Here is a 20,411-nt window from a genome sequence, read left to right on the forward strand (position 1 = left end):
GTTATTCATCTTCTCTTTATGAGCTTTCTATATCTGTTCCCATTGCCAGGCAGGAAACTAGAAATGCCATGTTCAAGAACATCCACTGTAAGTCTGATCCAGGGGTCAAGAGACCACCACTGTCACTGCAGACATCTTTCAGTGGCCACAGAGTGAGTGAGCAGGTACCAGAACACAGCTACTGAAACCTCAAACTCCACAACTCTGCTTGCCATGTGATGTAGGTGAAAGGGATTCCATCTCATTCTGCGTTCCAAATCGCACCCAGTACATCTCACTGACAATTTCCAATTTAACAGCAGAGCCCCTCACTGTGTCCACTGCACAGGCTCCAACATATGGGAGTTTTAGGGGGACACAAACATTCAGTCCATAACAGCCAGCAAACACTGATTCAGGGGCTATGGCTAAGGCATTTAAGTTGCCAGCTCAGACTGGATTCCCAGACAAATTGGCATTCTGTGTCACTGAAGGAAAGAGAAATTCTCTGTGCAACAGTGTTTATCTCGTCATTCACCGGATATTCACCGAACATTTCTGAGCACTCATCTACGCAGGTAGGAGAGGGCTATGGAGCTGACATTCTAGTGGAGGAAGACAGAAGGAGAGAGAAAATTCCACTGGGGTACATGTTGGGATAGAGAGAAGTGGAAGGCATTCTGGGAGCATAGAGGAGAAATCACATAGACTGGGGCCATTAGAGAGTGTGTCCTGGGGCAGGCAGCACTAGCTGAGAGCCGAAGGATCAGTAGATGCTGAGCCAGTTGAAAAGTGGGGGAGGGCTTTCCTGGCAGAGGGGGATTCATGTGCACATGGTGGAGACATGAGAAAACATGTGTGTTCCAGGAACTACCTTAACTCAGTGTAAGAGGAGACCAGATTGAGAGCTAGAGGAACCCAAGCTAGAGACACTCAGTCAGAAGCTAAGGGGAGGTGTTTTTCACCCTGAACTTGATGAGGAACCCTGAAGGACTGCAAACAGGGGAGTGCCATGCCTAGATTTACATTTCAGGAAGATTAATGAGGCAGCAAAGTGGAAATCAGGGATTCCTAGGTGACACAGTGGTAAAGCAACAGACGCTGGAGATGCAGGTTTGATCCCTGGGTCAGGGAAGATCTCCTGGAGGAGAAAATGGCAATCCACTCCTGTATTCTTGCCTGGAGAATCTCATGGACAGAGGAACTTGGTGGGGTACAGCCCACGGGGTCAAAAAGCGTTGGTCACGACTAAACTGACTTAGCATGCACACAGTGTGAAAATCAACTGGAAGAAAGGAGTGACAGGAAGAGGGGGCAAATTAGGAGTCATCAGTAGAGACAAGTGAGAGTTTATAGTCCAAGGTGGAACAGGGAGGAGGACAGAGATTTAAGAGATCCACAAGGAAGAGTTGTCAGAACTTGGAGGGATAAAGGAGAAGAGAAGCTCCTGGCTCAGGCCATGGGGACAGATGGAGGAGCCACTCACTAAAACTGGGGCACAGAAGCACAGCACTAAGATGGGGCGTGGGGTGGGAGATTCAAGTGGTCTTAGCTGTGGACCCAGTGGCTTTAGGATGCCAGTACAGCACCCTAGGGACATGTTGACTGGTTGGATACACAGATAGAAGAACAAATTTTGAAATTTTCTTTTTTTTTCTTCCTCTTCCCTAAATGTTCTCATCATTCTTCTAGCCAATCAGCAGTATCCATATGGCCTCAAAGAAAATTGAAATGCAATAGCAGTAGAAAAGAGGGGGAAAAATTAATATCCTTTTTCCCCCTCTTTAAACTAGTTTCAAAAGGGGAGGCGATGAAAGGAGCAGAAGTTGAAGTCTGTGCCATAAAAAGATGAGGATGCAAACGTTCCTGTGTGCACAGCCAACCAAGAATCAAATACAGAGTTTGGGTCTCTGGCTCAGAGGGTAAAGCGCCTGCATGCAATGCGGGAGACCCAGGTTCGATCCCTGGGTCGGGAAGTTCCCCTGGAGAAGGAAATGGCAACCCACTCCAGTATGCTTGCCTGGAGAATCCCATGGATGGAAGAGCCTGGCAAGCTACAGTCCATGGGGTCGCAGAGTCGGACACGACTGAGCGAGCTCACTTCACTTCACTTCACTTTGCCTAAACCAGGGAATCCAGGCCACTTATACTCTGGGAGAAATGACCGATTCAGGTTGGAAACTGTTTCCTATGACAACTGACTGGGGTGCAAGATTTTGAGATTAATGATTACACTTTACGGGCAATAACATTAAGCTTGTGAAGTTCAGATGTTTCTTCTGATAATCTCTGGAGGTGCTTTTATAGTTATGAGATGGGGAACAGGAGGGTTATAAGTCTTTACCCAGGGACCTTCATTTCGGTCACTATTTTCTGCTTCCTCTTACACCTGTGTCAATATCCTCATCTCCCTAGGGTTTCTTTGCACAGGCAGTGCTTAATTAAGACGCTGTCAGGCTCTGACTTTATTAGCCATAAGAATAGAAAACAGAGAGCTTGTAAAATTATAGAACTTAATAAAAAGCATAGCAAATTATAGGCATTTTTAAAAAGATGATGAGGTGTGTATTATGCCTCTGCAAAAAATATCAGAGAGAAGGTACTTGCCAGGTGGCTTAAATGATAAAAAACCCACCTGCAAATTCAGGAGTTGCAGTTCGATCCCTGGGTTGGGAAGATGCCCTGAAGGAGGAAATGGCAACGCACTGCAGTGTTCTTGTCTGGAACATTCCAGAGGAGCCTGGTGGGGTATAGTCCATGGGGTTACAAAGAATGGGACACGGCTGAGCAACTGAAAACACACAAAGAGACCATCTCTGCTTAGGAGAGGGTGGCCAAAAATGGGAGGGCCCTGAAGGTGGAGACATGTGTGTGTGGTGTGTGTAAGATGGAAGAGGTTTTGAACATGTTTGTTAAAGAGGAACTCTAAATTAAGCATGAGTTCAAATCCTGAGTCTACCATCTACTGGCTCTGTGACTTTAGGCAAATTACTTAACCTCTCTGTGCCATTTGGGTTTCCTCATTTGCAAAAAGATGGGCTTTACAACTATAGTTACCTACATTATAGTCTCCTTTGTATTGTGTTGTGTGTGTGTTTCTTTCTTTGGACACTTCCCTACCCTTCCCTCATCCCCCTCTGCCTAAGCTCCTCCTGAGCAGGAGCGGGTTCTGTGACTTAATCATCTTTGTGTCTCTTTCAGTGATTGCTAGAGTATTATCTTCTGCAGTGGGCATTCGACACACATCCGGCACATAGTAGGTGCTCTCTGGGCTTTCCTGGTGGCTCAGACAGTAAAGAATCTGCCTGCAAAGCAGGTGACTTGCGTTCGATTCCTGGGAGGGGAAGATCTCCCCGAGAAGGGGAAGATGCTGTCTAAATATTTGTTGAATAAATGAACACATCCCTTTGTGGCTCAGCTGGAAAAGAATCCGCCTGCAATGCGGGAGACCCGGGTTCGATCCCTGGGTTGGGAAGATCCCCTGGAGACTGGAAAGGCTACCCACTCCAGTATTCTGGCTTGGAGAATTCCATGGACTGTATAGTCAATCCATGGGCTCGCAAAGAGTCGGACACGACTGAACTGAACGTAGTGATTACAAGAGGTAGCAAAATTTCTGAGTATCTATGTTTCTTCTCAGTCAAAAACGATTGCTACTCAAGACAGGGGCATTTTTAGTTACAGTGTTTCAAGGCCAAATTTGTAGTAAAAAAGACAAAACAGCCATCACACATTCTGGGCACAGCCGTCGTAATTGGGAAAAGATTTCAGTCTAAATACAGGCATATATTTTCTTTTTAACTGGAGTTGTCCCTCAGAAGGGCTGACAGTGGCTGCAAAAGTCAGTTCGTCCTTTGCTGCGCTTCTCTACCTTTTATTTGGCTTCAAAGCATCCCTATTGGGTAGTAAGGGAGAAGGAAATGGCAACCCACTCCAGTATTCTTGCCTGGAGAATTCCAGGGACAGAGGAGCCTGGCGGGCTGCTGTCTATGGGGTCGCACAGAGCTGGACACGACTGAAATGATTTAACAGCAGCAGCAGCAGCAGCCGTGTATGGGGTCGCACAGAGCCGGACACGACTGAAGTGATTTAGCAGCAGCAGCAGCAGCAGCAGCAGCAGCAGCAGCAGCACCACCACCACCACCACCACCACCACCACCACTGGGTAGTAAGGTGGGATCTATAAACAGAGTGGAAGGCCTGAAAGGAACAGGAACGGCGAATCCGGCTTAGTGTGTCCTTTGCGCCTCCCCGTAGTTCGCGATCGACGTAGGGGCGGTGCGTGCGTGGTTTTGAAAGCCCGGCGGGTTCCCGTAGGAACAACGGTTGCCGAGTCCCTGTGTTGGCAGGTCGGACCCCACCCCTCACCCCAGGGGGCCGCGGAGCGTTGGGGGCCACTCAGGACCAGTTTTCAAGACAGCCTTTCCCTGGACGTCTCGTCGTCCTCCCTCGTGGCTCTGGTAAGGAGAGAGCTTTTAGGGGTCCTGCCGCGAGTGGGCCTGGCCGGGAGTCCCGCGCCCCTCGAGCCGCGGCCTCTACCTTTTTGACAACTTGGGGCCTGGAAGGAAGGAGGAAGATGTTGGGAATATGCATTAAATTGAGAATTATCTTAGGAAGCATCTTGGTGACCCGCGTGCGCATCAGACTTACGGGGTACGGTGAGGATTCGAAGAAAGAAATCGCTCTTTTCTTAAATCAGAGCTTGACACTCTGTACTTTTGATGGAAGCGCCGTAGGAACCCGCTAGGCTCCTTTGTCCATGGGATTCTTCAGGCAAGAATACTGGAGTGGGTTGCCGTTTTCTCCTCCAGGGGATCTTCCCGACCCAGGGATCGAACCTCCTGCATTGGCAAGCAGATACTTTACCACTCATGCCACATGGGACGCCCAGGTGCTGTTTTTTAAGGGATATTAAGTGGCTCTATGCAGCATTTAAGCAAATGTCCTCTCTTCCTCTCAGTTTTTTATGGACAATTCAAACGAGCTTACAGACAGGTAGTAACAGTTTGCTTTACAGTAAATCTAATACAAAACCAAACCTTTTTTCAAAAGAGTAGTAATCTTTTTTAATAAAAAAGATTTTTAAGGAAATATGTTACAGAAGAAAAAAAAAGCCTGTATTAACTTGCTTGCGTATACAGTATGTACATTGTATTTTCATAGATAATTTTAAACTAATAGTTTATTGAGATGTAATCAACATATCATGAAATTCACTCTTTTGAAAGTGTTAAGTGGTTTTTGGAATAGAGTTGAATATATTAAACCACTACCTAATTTTAGAACATTTTTATCACCCCAAAAAAGGTGGCATACACCCACTAGCAGTCACTCCACATTCTCTCTTCCCTTCAGCCCACAGCAACTACTCATTTATTTTGTCCATGGATTTGCCTCTTCTAGATATTGTGTGGAAAAACAATCATATAAGTGGCCTATCGTGTCTGCTTTCTTTCACTTGGCATAAGCTTTTTAAGATTCTTTCATGTTGTAGTATACCTGAGTACTTCATTCCTTTTAATGACTAAATAATATTCCCTATGTAAAATATATACTCTGTCGAATAATATTTTATTGTGTGTAGTATATGCCATCTTTTCTTTATCCATTCATCATCTGATAGCTATTTCTGTTTCCTTTTTTTGGCTATTATGAATAATACTGCTTACAAAGCTAAGCTCTTAAAAGCATATAAAAGATCTGTTAATAACTACTCCTGGGAAGTGTGTGTGGGGGGGTACTAGGTGATTTTTTTTTTTTTTGACCAAGTGCGTATATTATTTTTTAAATAAAACAAAAATCCATAATCATTAATAGCATGACCTTGGGTATGTAATTTTACTTATCTTTAATTTTACTTTCTCTTTCTCCCTCTCTGGGTTTCCGTTTTCTCATTGTAAATACAATTGGACTAAATATTTGTCATGGTCTTTTTCAGTTCTCAAATTTTTTGTAAATAAGTGATAGTATTATAGGAATTTTTTCTTCATGAATGAAAGATGTATTCTTTATAACTGCAGTGTACCTTTCTATTCATTTTTATCATAGGACCTTAAGCAATTATTACAATGGAAGAAACCAATAATTTCAAGACACCAAGCAGATTATCTGAAAAAAGGAAATCTGGTAATCTATAAAACCTTTCTTCATTGTTACTGATATCAGAAATGTCTTCATAGTATTACAGTTAAATCCTTTTATTGTTATCTATCACACAAGAACAGTTTTAATATAAGTCGTCTTTATAATGTTGATCTTAAGAAATAAGACTTCTTTTATAGGTCAGAGTTTGGTCATCTGTGATCTAATTTTATTGACATTCTAGCAGATTTGTAGGTTCTCCCTGGTGAAGAAGCAATTTAACTTGAACCTCAAAGGAACTACTTTATCTTTCCCCCTCTATATATGGGAAGGGTATTTTCCAAGGCAATTCAATAGACAGAGGGTAATTTGTCACTTCAATTTGACAAGAGCTTTGGGCTTCGTTTCTTTGTGCTGCAGCCTGGAAAGTGTCTCTAGGCAGTAAGTTAGGGCAGTGATAGGACTCATCTCATTAGTTTCTCTCCTCTCAGAGTTTATAGTCCTGCCCTGTCTATTGTGAAGTATGTGAAAGCCATTATATTTTGTCAAATTTTCTAGTTGTTAATGGCAAAAGGGCAATCCAAGAGCAGTTAATTGTTCATGAGCAAAAGTAGGACTACTATATCTCATCTCTTTTAATAACTTTATACTACTCTGTAATATAGATGTGCTGTAATTATGACTCTAATGATAATTACTTAGGCTTTTATCTCTCTCTCTTTTTTTTTTTTGTAGCTCTAAAACCAGACCCCACTATTTGCATGCGTACGTTCACGTGTGTATATGGTATCTTTGGCTGCATGCCGTAGTGCAGGCACTAGCAAACTTTTTGTAAATGGCAGAGAGTAAATGGTTTAGGCTTTGTGGGTCATATAGGAACCCTTCTGGCATAGTCTTCTTCCTTTCTTCTTTCTTCCTTGCCTGCCTCCCTCCCTTCCTTTCTTCTTTCCTTGATTTTTGCCTAAATTAGTCATTACTGTGATTGCTGAAAAATGGTATTAATAAATTTATTTTCTCTGTGATGCTTTGTATGTGTCTCTGTCACCTGAAGTCTTGTTTACTATCTCCAGAAGGCTCAGCTCCTGGAGAAGCTGAAGGTGTGTTTAGAAGGGTATGTTCCAGGAAGAGTTAGAGGTTTGGAGTCCAGACTAATGTAATCAAGTACACTGAATCTGTCTCTGTTTCCCCTGTTCTGGCTCCAGAGAAATAAGACAGTCACTGGTGAGACTGCTGCCATTCTGTGTAGTTTCTATACCTTGAATTCTCTCATCTCCAGGATCCTGTCCCTAATTGTCTTTGTTCTGAGGCCTCCTCGGGTTCTTTTCTTTCCTGGACATGGAATCTAGTTCTTCTGTTTTGAAACCAGATTTGAATTCTTGACTCAGTAACCCTGGCTTCTTAAGCAAGTTGCTCTCTGGAATCAATTCCATGATAAGAGTTATGCATAAGTGCCTTGAAGAGGGTGTGTAATTGGGAGGGGTGCAGCTGATATGACACTGTCTGTCTTTTCTACTTTGAATCTGCTCTTAAGGGTGATCTTGGTGTTGGCTTGATTCTAAGTCATCCTCAGTTTCTGATCTTTTCTGGAATCAGTTCTAGCTCTTTGATTCTAAAACCAAATCTGGGTTCTAGGCTCTTCAGTGTTATTAAGGGCAAGTCTTCATTTGGTAGCGTAATCTGGATAAGGTTTTTAGTTAAAAGTGTTGATGAGGGTTTTCAGTTGATCTGTGAATTTGGTATAGCTTCTGTCTATACTTTGTTGCCATGGTGTTGTCTGGAGAGTTGTCTTAGGCCATGTTGGAAGAGAGTCATGAAGTCTAAGGATTCAAGAGACTTTCTTTATCTATTTTTTAACAACCCTTTTAAAATGTAAAAATCAATTCTTAGCTTACGGGTCATATAAAAACAGGCTGTTTTGCTGACCCCTGTTTAAGTGTTTCTGTAGAATAGAGCTCCAAAAGTAGACTTGTTCAAAGGTATCCATTGAAAGTTAGGACACATAGTGTCAAATTGCTCTGCAAGACTTTGCCAGTTAATTCTGTTAACAATGATTTATTGAGAACGTTAGGATGCAACTGTGGAGGTCTTTTCAAATACTAATTTTATCTTTTATTTCTCTTTCTGACATTTAGCATTATGTTTAACTCCATGTATAAATATTCCTGCCTCTCCATTTATGCAGAAGCTTGGCTTTGGTACTGGGGTAAATGTCTATCTTATGCAAAGGTGAGTATAAGATTTCACGTTAACATTTTTACATGGAACCATAGTTCCACTGTACTTGGAGACAAAAAGGAATGTGAAAATGCAAATATTTAGATGTGGGGTATGTTCATATTTTTGCCAGAGCTCTACCTGGTACATCTTTCTCCTAGCTTCCTCTTAATGGGTTGTTAAAGGAGAGGTAATTTGTAATTTTTCCTTGGCTTGTGTAGGAGGGGAAAAAGACAGAGGAAAGGGATTCCTGTGTGATAATAACACAGGATTCTCAATAAGAAAACTTCAAAGAGGATGCCAGTGTTGGGAGATATCAGTGACTATTAATCCCTTCTATCTGGAGAGTTGCCTTCTCAGGATATTCTCTTCTAAAGAAGTAAATATTTTTATTTTATTTATGTCATCATTAAGTGAGAAGGGCGAATACCTGATTCTAAAGTAGGAAAGTTGTATTAACAGAAAAATGGAATACTAGAATAGATGCTTATAGCTAATAATATTACATGTGGCAACAAACACATTATTACAAAGTTGTTTCTTATATTCATACCTAGTTTCATGTTTATTAAGTGGCAAACAATTATGTACTGTTTAGTGCTCCCTAGGAATTAGCCTGATTAGTCCAGGGCAGCATATCATTAGCTTTTCTAGGTTTACGTTGTTTCCAAATAGAAATACTTCCTCAAATAAAAAGCTGGTGAATCTAGACTCGTATAGCGGTTATGTATAAGTGGGTCTTCTTGAAGTGTCTTTGCACCTTAAACACCCCCTTTTGTGTGTTTGTCCGCTGTTAGTTTTGTGAACTTCCATTTTTTAATGTCTAAAATTCTTAAGTTATTTTGAAAGAAAAAACTTACCACAATTGTGGCTAGTCTCATTTTTTCTTCCTTAAGCTTTTTTTTAGAATGTGAAGTGTGTTGTTAACAAAGTTATACTGTATGTGACTTAATTAGAAAACTTCATTGGAAATAGCAGTTCCCGCCTGACCCTCCCAGTCCTCGATGTGGCTCTGTTAGCCTGGGATTTTCCTTTAGGAGCCTAGAGATTTCCTTTGCCTCTCTGGTGAATTGGATCCTCTATTTTTCTTGTTTCATGTCTTAGTATTTCTTGGTTTACCTCTCATTCTGGTTGAAGACATTTGTTAGTGCCCCATGAGAAGATGCACAGAAGATACATTTTTGAAAATTTACTTTTCTAAAAATGTTTTCATTTTATGCTTGTACTTGAGTGGCCTTTTTTGTTTTACTGGGTTAGAATTCTCATTCAGAAGTATGTTCTCCCCAGAATTTTGAAAACATTGTTCAATTGCTGCTGTTGAGAATTCTGAAGGCACTCTGACTGCTGAGTCTTTATGTTTCTGTTCTATGTTATCTCCTCCTCCTGCTGTCTTGTAACCTTATACAGTCTTTTGTTTGTTACCACTGTCCTGAATTTCACAGTAACATGCATGGGTATGGGCCTCTTGGAGCCTGAAAATTCCTATTAAGTTTTTGAGAGGTTATTTTTAAAAATTACTTTATTGATCATTTTCACCCCTTTTTTTCTGTTCTCTGTCTTGGAACTCCTGTTATTTGGATGTGGGATTTACTGGCCCAATCTTTGATCTACCTTTATTTTATGTTATTTTTGGTCTGTTTTTCTATGTTCTCTTTTTGTTCTATTAATATTTTCTGGGGAATTTTCCCAACTTCATTTTCTGATACTTCTATTTAGTTTTTCATTTTTGTCTATCTTGTTTTTTATCTGAAAGTTTTCCTTTTTAAAAAAAATATTTATTTATTTTAATTGGAGGCTAATTACTTTACAATATTGTGGTTTTGCTATACAGTGACATGAATCCGCAATGGGTGTACACGTGTTCCCCATCCTGAACCCCCTTCCCAACTCCTTCCCCATCCCATCCCTTAGGGTTATCCCAGTGCACCAGCCCTGAGCACCCTGTCTCATGCATTGAACCTGGACTGGTGATCCATTTCACATATGATAATATACATGTTTCAGTGCCATTCTCCCAAATCATCCCACTCTCGCCCTCTCCCACAGAGTCCAAAAGACTGTTCTATACATCTGTGTCTCTTTTGCTGTCTTGCATATAGGGTTATTGTTACAATTTTTCTAAATTCCATATATAAATACATTAGTATTCTGTATTGGTGTTTTTCTTTCTGGCTTACTTCCCTTTGTATAATAGGCTCCAGTTTCATCCACCTCATTAGAACTGATTCACATGTATTCTTTTTAATGGCTGAGTAATATTCCATTGTGTATATGTACCACAGCTTTCTTGTTCATTCGTCTGCTGATGGACATCTAGGCTGCTTCCATGTCCTGGCTATTATAAACAGTGCTGCGATGAACTTTGGGTTACACGTGTCTCTTTCAGTTCTGGTTTCCTCAGTGTGTATGCCCAGCAGTGGGATTGCTGGGTCGTATGGCAGTTCTCTTTCCAGTTTTTTAAGGAATCTCCACACTGTTCTCCATAGTGGCTATACTAGTTTGCATTCCCACCCACAGTGTAAGAGGGTTCCCTTTTCTCCACAGACTTGGATAGCAGCCATTCTGACTGGCATGAAATGGTACCTCTTTGTGGTTTTGATTTGCATTTCTCTGATAATGAGTGATGTTGAGCATCTTTTCATGTGTTTGTTAGCCATCTGTATGTCTTCTTTGGAGAAATGTCTGTTTAGTTCTTTGGCCCATTTTTTGATTGGGTCGTTTATTTTTCTGGAATTGAGCTGCAGGAGTTGCTTGTATATTTTTGAGATTAATTCTTTGTCAGTTGCTTCATTTGCTATTATTTTCTCCCATTCTGAAGGCTGTCTTTTCACCTTGCTTATAGTTTCCTTTGTTGTGCAAAAGCTTTTAATTTTAATTAGGTCTCATTTGTTTATTTTTGCTTTTATTTCCAATATTCTGGGAGGTGGGTCATAGAGGATCCTGCTGTGATTTATGTCGGAGAGTGTTTTGCCTGTGTTTTCCTGTAGAAATTTTAGTTTCTGCCCTTATGTTTAGATCTTTAATCTATTTTGAGTTTATTTTTGTGTATGGTGTTAGAAAGTGTGCTATTGCTGCTGCTAAGTCGCTTCAGTCGTGTCCGACTCTGTGTGACCCCAGAGATGGCAGCCCACCAGGCTCCCCTGTCCCTGGGATTCTCCAGGCAAGAACACCAGAATGGGTTGCCATTTCCTTCTCCAGTGCATGAAAGTGAAGAGTGAAGTTGCTCAGTTGTGTGCGACTCTTAGCAACCCCATGGACTGCAGCCTACCAGGCTCCTCCATCCATGGGATTTTCCAGGCAAGAGACTGGAGTGGGGTGCCATTGCCTTCTCTGAGAAAGTGTTCTAGTTTCATTCTTTCACAAGTGGTTGATCAGTTTTCCCAGCATCACTTGTTAAAGAGATTGTCTTCTCTCCATTGTATATTCTTGCCTCCTTTGTCAAAGATAAGGTGTCCATAGGTGCATGAATTTATCTTTGGGTGCTCTGTTTTGTTCCATTGATCTATATTTCTGTCTTTGTGCCAGTACCATACTCTCTTGAAGACTTTAGCTTTGTAGTAGAGCCTGAAGTCAAGCAGGTTGATTCCTCCAGTTCTATTCTTCTTTGTCAATATTGTTTTGGCTATTCGAGGTTTTTTGTATCTCCATACAAATTGTGAAATTATTTGTTCTAGCTCTGTGAAAAATACCATTGGTAGCTAGATAGGGATTGCAATGAATCTATAGATTGCTTTGAGTAGTATACTCATTTTCACTATATTGATTATTTCAATCCATGAACATGGTATATTTCTCCATCTATTTGTGTCCTCTTTGATTTCTTTCACTAGTGTTTTATAGTTTTCTATATATAGGTCTTTTGTTTCTTTAGGTAGATATTTTCCTAAGTATTTTATTCTTTTCCTTGCAGTGGTGAATGGAATTGTTTCCTTAACTTATCTTTCTATTTTCTCATTATTAGTGTATAGGAATGCAAGGGATTTCTGTGTGTTGATTTTATATCTTGCAACTTTACTATATTCATTGATTAGCTCTAGTAATTTTCGGTGGAGTCTTTAGGGTTTTCTATGTAGAGGATCATGTCATCTGCAAACAGTGAGAGTTTTACTTCTTCTTTTCCAATCTGGATTCCTTTTATTTCTTTTTCTGCTCTGATTGCTGTGGCCAAAATTTCCAGAACTATGTTGAATAGTAGTGGTGAGAGTGGGCACTCTTGTCTTGTTCCTGACTTTAGGGGAAATGCTTTCAGTTTTTCACCATTGAGGGTAATGTTTGCTGTGGGTTTGTCATAGATAGCTTTTATTATGTTGAGGTATGTTCCTTCTATTCCTGCTTTCTGGAGAGTTTTTTGTCATAAATGGATGTTGAATTTTGTCAAAGGCTTTCTCTGTATCTATTGAGATAATCATATGGCTTTTATTTTTCAATTTGTTAATGTGATGTATTACATTGATTGATTTGCAGATACTGAAGAATCCTTGCATCCCTGGGATAAAGCCCACTTAATCATGGTGTATGATCTTTTTAATGTGTTGTTGGCTTCTGTTTGCTAGAATTTTGTTAAGGATTTTTGCATCTATGTTCATCAGTGATATTGGCCTGTAGTTTTCTTTTTTGTGTGGCATTTTTGTCTGGTTTTGGTATTAGGGTGATGGTGGCCTCATAGAATGAGTTTGGAAGTTTACCTTCCTCTGCAATTTTCTGGAAGAGTTTGACTAGGATAGGTGTTAGCTCTTCTCGAAATTTTTGGTAGAATTCAGCTGTGAAGCCGTCTGGACCTGGGCTTTTATTTGCTGGAAGATTTCTGATTAAAGTTTCAATTTCTGTGCTTGTGATGGGTCTGTTAAGATTTTCTATTTCTTCCTGCTTCAGTTTTGGAAAGTTGTACTTTTCTAAGAATTTGTCCATTTCTTCCAAATTGTTCATTTTATTGGCATATAGTTGCTGATAGTAGTCTCATGATCCTTTGTATTTCTGTGTTGTCTGTTGTGATCTCTGCATTTTCATTTCTAATTTTGTTGATTTTATTTTTCTCCTTTTGTTTCTTGATGAGTCTGGCTAATGGTTTGTCAATTTTATTTATCCTTTCAAAGAACCAGCTTTTGGCTTTGTTGATTTTTACTATGGTCTCTTTTTGTTTCTTTTGCATTTATTTCTGCCCTAATTTTTAAGATTTCTTTCCTTCTGCTAACCCTGGGCTTCTTCATTTCTTCCTTTTCTAGTTGCTTTAGGTGTAGAGTTAGGTTATCTATTTGACTTTTTTCTTGTTTCTTGAGGTATGCCTGTATTGCTATGGACCTTCCCCTTAGCACTGCTTTTACAGTGTCCCACAGGTTTTGGGTTGTTGTGTTTTCACTTTCATTCGTTTCTATGCATATTTTGATTCCTTTTTTGATTTCTTCTATGATTTGTTGGTTATTCAACAGCGTGTTGTTCAGCTTCCATATGTTCGAATTTTTAAAGGTTTTTCTTCTGTAATTGACATCTAATCTTACTGCATTGTGGTCAGAAAAGATGCTTGGAATGATCAATTTTTTGAATTTACCAAGGCTAGATTATGGCCCAGGATGTGATCTATCCTGGAGAAGGTTCCATGTGCACCTGAGAAAAAGGTGAAATTCATTGTTTTGGGGTGAAATGTCCTATAGATATCAGTTAGGTCTAACTGGTCAATTGTATCATTTAAAGTTTGTGTTTCCTTGTTAATTTTCTGTTTAGTTGATCTATCCATAGGTGTGAGTGGAGTATTAAAGTCTCCCACTATTATTGTGTTATTGTTAATTTCCTCTTTCATACTTGTTAGCATTTGCCTTACATATTGCAGTGCTCCTATGTTGGGTGCATATATATTTCTAATTATTATATCTTCTTGGATTGATCCTTTGATCATTATCCAGTGTCCTTCTTTGTCTCTTTTCACAGCCTTTGTTTTAAAGTCTATTTTATCTGATATGAGTATTTCTACTCCTGCTTTCGTTTGGTCTCTATTTGCATGGAATATCTTTTTCCAGCCCTTCACTTTCAGTCTGTATGCGTCCCTTGTTTTGAGGTGGTCTCTTGTAGACAGCATATATAGGGGTCTTATTTTTGTATCCATTCAGCCAGTCCTTATCTTTTGGTTGGGGCATTCAACCTATTTACATTTAAGGTAATTATTGATAAGTATGATCCCATTGCCATTTACTTTGTTGTTTTGAGTTCAAGTTTATACACCCTTTCTGTGTTTCCTGTTTAGAGAAGATCCTTTAGCATTTGTTGGAGAGCTGGTTTGGTGGTGCTGAATTCTCTCAGCTTTTGCTTGTCTGTAAAGCTTTTGATTTCTCCTTCATGTTTGAATGAGATCCTTGCTGGGTACAGTAATCTGGGTTGTAGGTTTTTCTCTTTAATCACTTTAGGTATGTCCTGCCTTCCCTTCTGTCATAAAGAGATTCTGTTGAAAGATCAGCTGTTTTCCTTATGGGAATCCTCGTGTGTGTTGTTTGTTGTTTTTCCCTTGATGCTTTTAATATTTGTTCTTTGTGTTTGATCTTTGTTAATTTGATTAATATGTGTCTTGGGGTGTTTTGACTTGTGTTTATCTTCTTTGGGACTCTCTGGGTTTCTTGGACTTGGGTGACGTTTTTCCCCCATTTTAGGGATGTTTTCAACTATTATCTCCTCAAATGTTTTCTCATGGTCTTTCTTTTTGTCATCTTCTTCTGGGACTCCACGATTTGAATGTTGGGGCATTTAACGTTGTCCCAGAGGTCTCTGAGGTTGTCCTCATTTCTTTTAATTCTTTTTTCCTCTCTGATTCATTTATTTCTACCATGCTATCTTCTACCTCACTTATCCTGTCTTCTGTTATTCTACTGTTGGTTCCCTCCAGAGTGTTTCTGATCTCATTTATTGCATTATTCATTATATATTGACTTTTATTTCTTCTAGGTCCTTGTTAAACATTTCTTGCATCTTCTCAATCCTTGTCACCAGGCTGTTTATCTGTAACTCCATTTTGTTTTCAAGATTTTAGATCATTTTCACTATCATTATTTGGAATTCTTTATCAGGTAGATTCCCTATCTCTTCCTCTTTTGTTTGGTTTGGTGGGCATTTATCCTGTTCCTTTACCTGCTGGGTATTCCTCTGTCTCTTCATCTTGTTTATATTGCTGTGTTTGGGGTGGCTTTTCTGTATTCTGGCAGTTTGTGGAATTCTCTTTATTGTGGAGTTTCCTCGCTGTGGGTGGGGTTGGATGGGTGGCTTGTCAAGGTTTCCTGGTTAGGGAAGCTTGTGTCAGTGTTCTGATGGGTGGAGCTGGATTTCTTCTCTCTGGAGTGCAAAGAAGTGTCCAGTAATGAGTTTTGAGATGTCTGTGGGTTTGGTGTGACTTTGGGCAGCCTGTATATTGAAGCTCAGGGCTGTGTTCCTGTGTTGCTGGAGAATTTGCATGGTATGTCTTGTTCTGGAGCTTGTTGGCTCTTGGGTGGTGCTTGTTTCAGTGTAGGTATGGAGGCGTTTGATGAGTTCCTATCGATTAATGTTCCCTGTAGTCAGGAGTTCTCTGGTGTTCTCAGGTTTTGGACTTAAGCCTCCTGCCTCTGGTTTTCAGTCTTATTCTTACAGTAGCCTCAAGACTTCCCCATCTGTTGCTTCCAAAGTGGTTCCCTCTTTTTATTTTAGCTTCTTCTGTTTGCTGGTCTCTTCTGTGTCTAATTTCCACCCTGACACAAGGGGGCGATGGTGGTCACTTTTTTAGGCTCACTAGTTCAGTCGTGCTGTGGGGAGGGAGGAACACTGCAAAGCAATATCAGGGGCGTGTGTGGGGAGCGCTCGCTGGTCTGTACTTCTCAGGCTGCTCTGCTGGAACTGTCTGAGGCCCGCCCTGGGTTGCCTGCACCTCCTAGGCCTAAGCCACTCAGGTTCGGGTTCTCGGGTACTCCACAAAGGCACAGACTTGTTTGGGCCTGTGTTTTGTGCCCTTCCCAGGTCCGAGCAGCTCAGGTGACCAGGTGCTTGGTGAGCGCAGTCACCCCCAGGTGGGGGTGTGTGTCTTATCACCCCCTGCATCCCAGCCGCTCGATTTTCTGGGTGTACAACAGTCGCGCCTTCTTAGGTGTGCCGTGTGTCTCTTCCGGGGAGCTGATCTCTGGCTGTGACTCTCTCAGCAGACGTCAACCATCCAGAATCCCAGGAAGTCCTGGTTAGCAACGAAGCCTGCTTGCAGTTTGGTAGAGGATGCCCCTCTGGGGCCGTGATTGCCCCCTTCCTGCTGTGGCTGCCCTCGCCTGCCTGTCTCCGGTGGGGGATGGGCTGGCCCGTAGCCGCCTAGCTCTGCTCAGTCCTTTGTTCTGTGAGTGGGCCTGACCATGTCTTAGGTTAGGGCTTCTAGCGGGATAGTACCCCCACCTAAACCTCTCCTTGGCCATAGTCTGGGTTGCTCTCTCCCGTTAGCTCCCTTAGATTGCCCCAAGGCATTCAGGCCCTGTCCTTACCCTAAGCAATGCAGCCTGCGCCTCCCTGTCCAGTCCCCGCTTATTAGTGATGGATGTGAGTGTCTGGGCTGCTTCTCCGCTGGGAGTTGCCATTGTGCACGTAATCTGTGGGTTTTATTTATTTATTTATTTTTCGTCCCGGTTATGTTGCCCTCTGAGATTCCAAGACTCACCACAGACCTGCTGGTGAGAGTGTTTCCTGGTATTTGGAAACTTCTCTCATTTTTAAGACTCCCTTCCTGGGACAGATCTCTGTCCCTACCTCTTTTGTCTCTCTTTTTATCTTTTATATTTTGTCCTACCTCCTTTCGAAGACAGTGGGCTGCCTTTCTGGGTGCCTGATGTCCTCTGCCAGCACTCAGAAGTTGTTTTGTGGAATTTGCTCAGCATTCTAATGTTCTTTTGATGAATTTGTGGGGGAGAAAGTGGTCTCCCCGTCCTATTCCTCCACCATCTTAGAACCACCCCTCAAGTTTTCCTTTTTAAGATGGCATACCATATCTTGTGGGAATGCTAGACATGTATATCTTGAACCTGGATGTTGATAACACAGGTATGTTCACATGTGAAAACTCACTGAGCACTTCAGGCACATTTGGTCGTGAATTACTCTGTCCCTACATAGACCGCAGGTTCTCAACTGTGTCAGTCTACCTCAGGCTAAATACCTTCTGCTTTTTCCCTTTCAAAGTCAGTCTTCAGTCTTCAAACTGAAGTTTTTATTTCAGTGGTACCTAAGAGGGATCAAATTTATATGTATATAATCATTTTAATTCAGAGTATATATTATTTACTGTTAAATTTGCATTGCTGGATTAAACCCAACATAGTTGTGACGTATTATTATTTTTTAATAACCTGATAGAATAATTTTGCTATTGTTTAGAATTTTGCATCTGTAAGTAAAATTGGCTTGTGATTTTTCTTTTTCTGTTGTCCTGTATGATTTTTGTTGTTTTTAATTAAAGTTATACTAGACTCATAGTCCCTTTTCATTCTGTTCCCTGGAATGGTTTGTATGAAATAGAATGATATGTTTCTTTACAGTTTAGTAAACTCAACTCTAAAATTATCTGTGTTTTGTATTTCTTGTTGGAAGATTTTTAAACTCTTGATTATGTTTCTTCTTCCATCAGTTTTCTTGACTTTTTTTTAAAGAATTTGTCCATTTTACCTTTTTATTGGCTTAAAAGTTTTAATATTCACTTGGATATTTTAAAAATCTCTGGTGTTTATGTCCCCATTTTTGTTGGCAGTATTGTTTGTGTCTCCTTTTGTTTTTTTCCTTGTGCAGTCTCAACAGAAATTTGACTGTTGTATTAGCATTTTCTGTGAACCATCTTTTACCTTGGCAACATTTTATTCAGATTTCATAATAATATTCTTCTCATTCTGTAACCTATAGGTTAGGATAGGATGTAGGTAGGTTAGGATATATGGAAAAGGTGAAGATGGACTGGCTCACTGAATTATAAATAATCAAGAGCTATGGGGTACCCCTTGAAACTTGAAAAATAAATTTTTATATTAAATGAACATGAAAGAGGTTATTCCCAAATGCTATTGTTATCTAAAACTGGAGGTTTAAGAATAGTTTAAGTAAACTTAGGCATGATAGATGTATATGAACTGAGAAATCTAGTGATCCTTTGAATACATGTTTTCTGATGTTAAAAAACGGTTCTGCAGTCACAGAGCTGTGCTCATGAGGTAGTAGAGAGCTAAACAGATTCTTGGTTCCATCTCGTTTTATGTTCTTATGGCTGAACTTTGCAATCTTTAACTTTTGAGGCTATTTGGCTTTTGTGCCCAAATGCTGCCTACACTTTGTTTTTGTAATTGGCCATACTCATAAATGCCTGCCTTATGGGCTGAACAAACCTTTCCCTGACTTCATGTTACCTGTTTGTTTATTTAGGCCTCAAAACAGGTATACCTTAAATGTTCTTCAACAGCTGCATCTTCCTAGAAAATAGACAATTTACATTGTTTTTCCTATTAGTATGTTTATTATTTTCTCCCTAAACACATGTATATGGTGAGAAGTGTATAAGATGAATTGGTTTGTCCATTAGAGGCATAATATTTGTTAGTAAATAACAGTCTGTTATTTGCATGATTACACATGAGCCAAATGTATTTTGTACATCTCTTCTTTAAATTGTTTCTTAGACATTAATGTTTATTGCTTTAACATTCTGTAATTTATATCTGGTACATATAGTTAAATGCTTTTTAAGTAGTTGATAGTTTGACATGATTGAGTGAAAAAATTAGAAAATACTATAGAGATTTTGAAGTTTAAAATCTATAATATTTCGTCTTTTTCCTTCTAGTTTTCTCTTTTCAACCCTTCCCTTCCAAAGATATAAGACTTCTCTTGTAATCAGTAGATTTATCAGCTGTATGTACACAGTTAAAAAGGATGTATAACAGAAATGTTGATAGTCTAAAATACTTGAAAATTAAAAAAAAAAACTAAAATACTATCAAGTCTTTTTCAAAATGTGGAAGTTCTTATTAGTCATTTGAACTGTATTATGGTTATTAATCTTTCTGTACGTTTTTGGTTACTTATTTTTTAAGATCTCCAAGAGGTTTGTCTCATTCTCCTTGGGCTGTGAAAAAGATTAATCCTAGGTGTAATGATGATTATCAGAGTATGTATCAAAAGAGACTAACTGATGAAGCTAAGATTTTGAAAAGCCTCAATCATCCAAACATTATAGGTAAGTTCACATATTACTTAATAACAGTATCTGGTATAGTATCTTGTTTATCCGAAATGGTTTACATAATATCTTAACTGTTTTCGCTAATAAAAAGTGAAGAAAGGTGTGATGGAGTTTGTCAAGAATCCAATTAATGTGAACATTCTGAAATAAAAATTAGTGGGACTTCCCTGGCAATCCAGTGATTAGGACTCTGTGCTTCAACTGCTGGGGGGCATGGGTTTGATTCCTGGTAAGGGACCTAAGATCCTATAAGCCACGTGGCTTGGCCAGAAAAAAAAAATAGTATTTTTAGATGCAACAAATTTGGAAAACTCAGCATTGGCCACAGGACTGGAAAGGTCAGTTTTCATTCCAATCCCAAAGAAAGGAAATGCCAAAGAATGCTCAAACTGCTGCACAGTTGCACTCATCTCACATGCTAGCAAAGTGATGCTCAAAATTCTACAAGCCAGGCTTCCACAGTATGTGAACCATGAACTTCCAGATGTTTAAACTGGATTTAGAAAAGGCTGAGAAACCAGAGATCAAATTGCCAACATCTGTTGGATCATCGAAAAAGCAAGAGAATTCCGGAAAAACATCTATTTCTGCTTTATTGACTATGCCAAAGCCTTTGACTGTGTAGATCACAACAAATTGTGGAAAATTCTTGAGGAGATGGGTATATCAGACCACCCGACCTACCTCCTGAGAAATCTGTATGCAGGTCAGGAATCAACAGTTAGGACTGGACATGGAACAACAGACTGGTTCCACGTTGGGAAAGGAGTGCGTCAAGGCTGTATATTGTCACCCTGCTTATTTAACTTATATGCAGAGTACATCATGAGAAATGCTGGGCTGGATGAAGCACAAGCTAGAATCAAGATTGCTGGGAGAAATATCAATAACCTCAGATATGCAGGTGATACCACCCTTATGGCAGGAA

General features: G+C 40.1%; 1 protein-coding gene and 1 pseudogene across 1 annotated transcript in view; one reads left to right on the forward strand and one right to left on the reverse strand.

The window, feature by feature from the left end:
• Window positions 4,246–20,411, forward strand: part of PBK (PDZ binding kinase) — a 30,153-nt gene continuing 13,987 nt past the window's right edge. The window contains exons 1-4 of the mRNA XM_005683557.2: window positions 4,246–4,439; window positions 6,028–6,105; window positions 8,193–8,286; window positions 19,335–19,477. Coding sequence (XP_005683614.2) covers window positions 6,048–6,105; window positions 8,193–8,286; window positions 19,335–19,477 — 295 coding nt within the window. The 5' untranslated portion in view covers window positions 4,246–4,439; window positions 6,028–6,047. The remainder of the gene's footprint in view (window positions 4,440–6,027; window positions 6,106–8,192; window positions 8,287–19,334; window positions 19,478–20,411) is intronic.
• Window positions 7,218–8,044, reverse strand: LOC102184905 (annotated as a pseudogene).

The sequence above is a fragment of the Capra hircus genome, chromosome 8 (assembly GCF_001704415.2).
Source record: "Capra hircus breed San Clemente chromosome 8, ASM170441v1, whole genome shotgun sequence".
NCBI lineage: Eukaryota > Metazoa > Chordata > Mammalia > Artiodactyla > Bovidae > Capra > Capra hircus.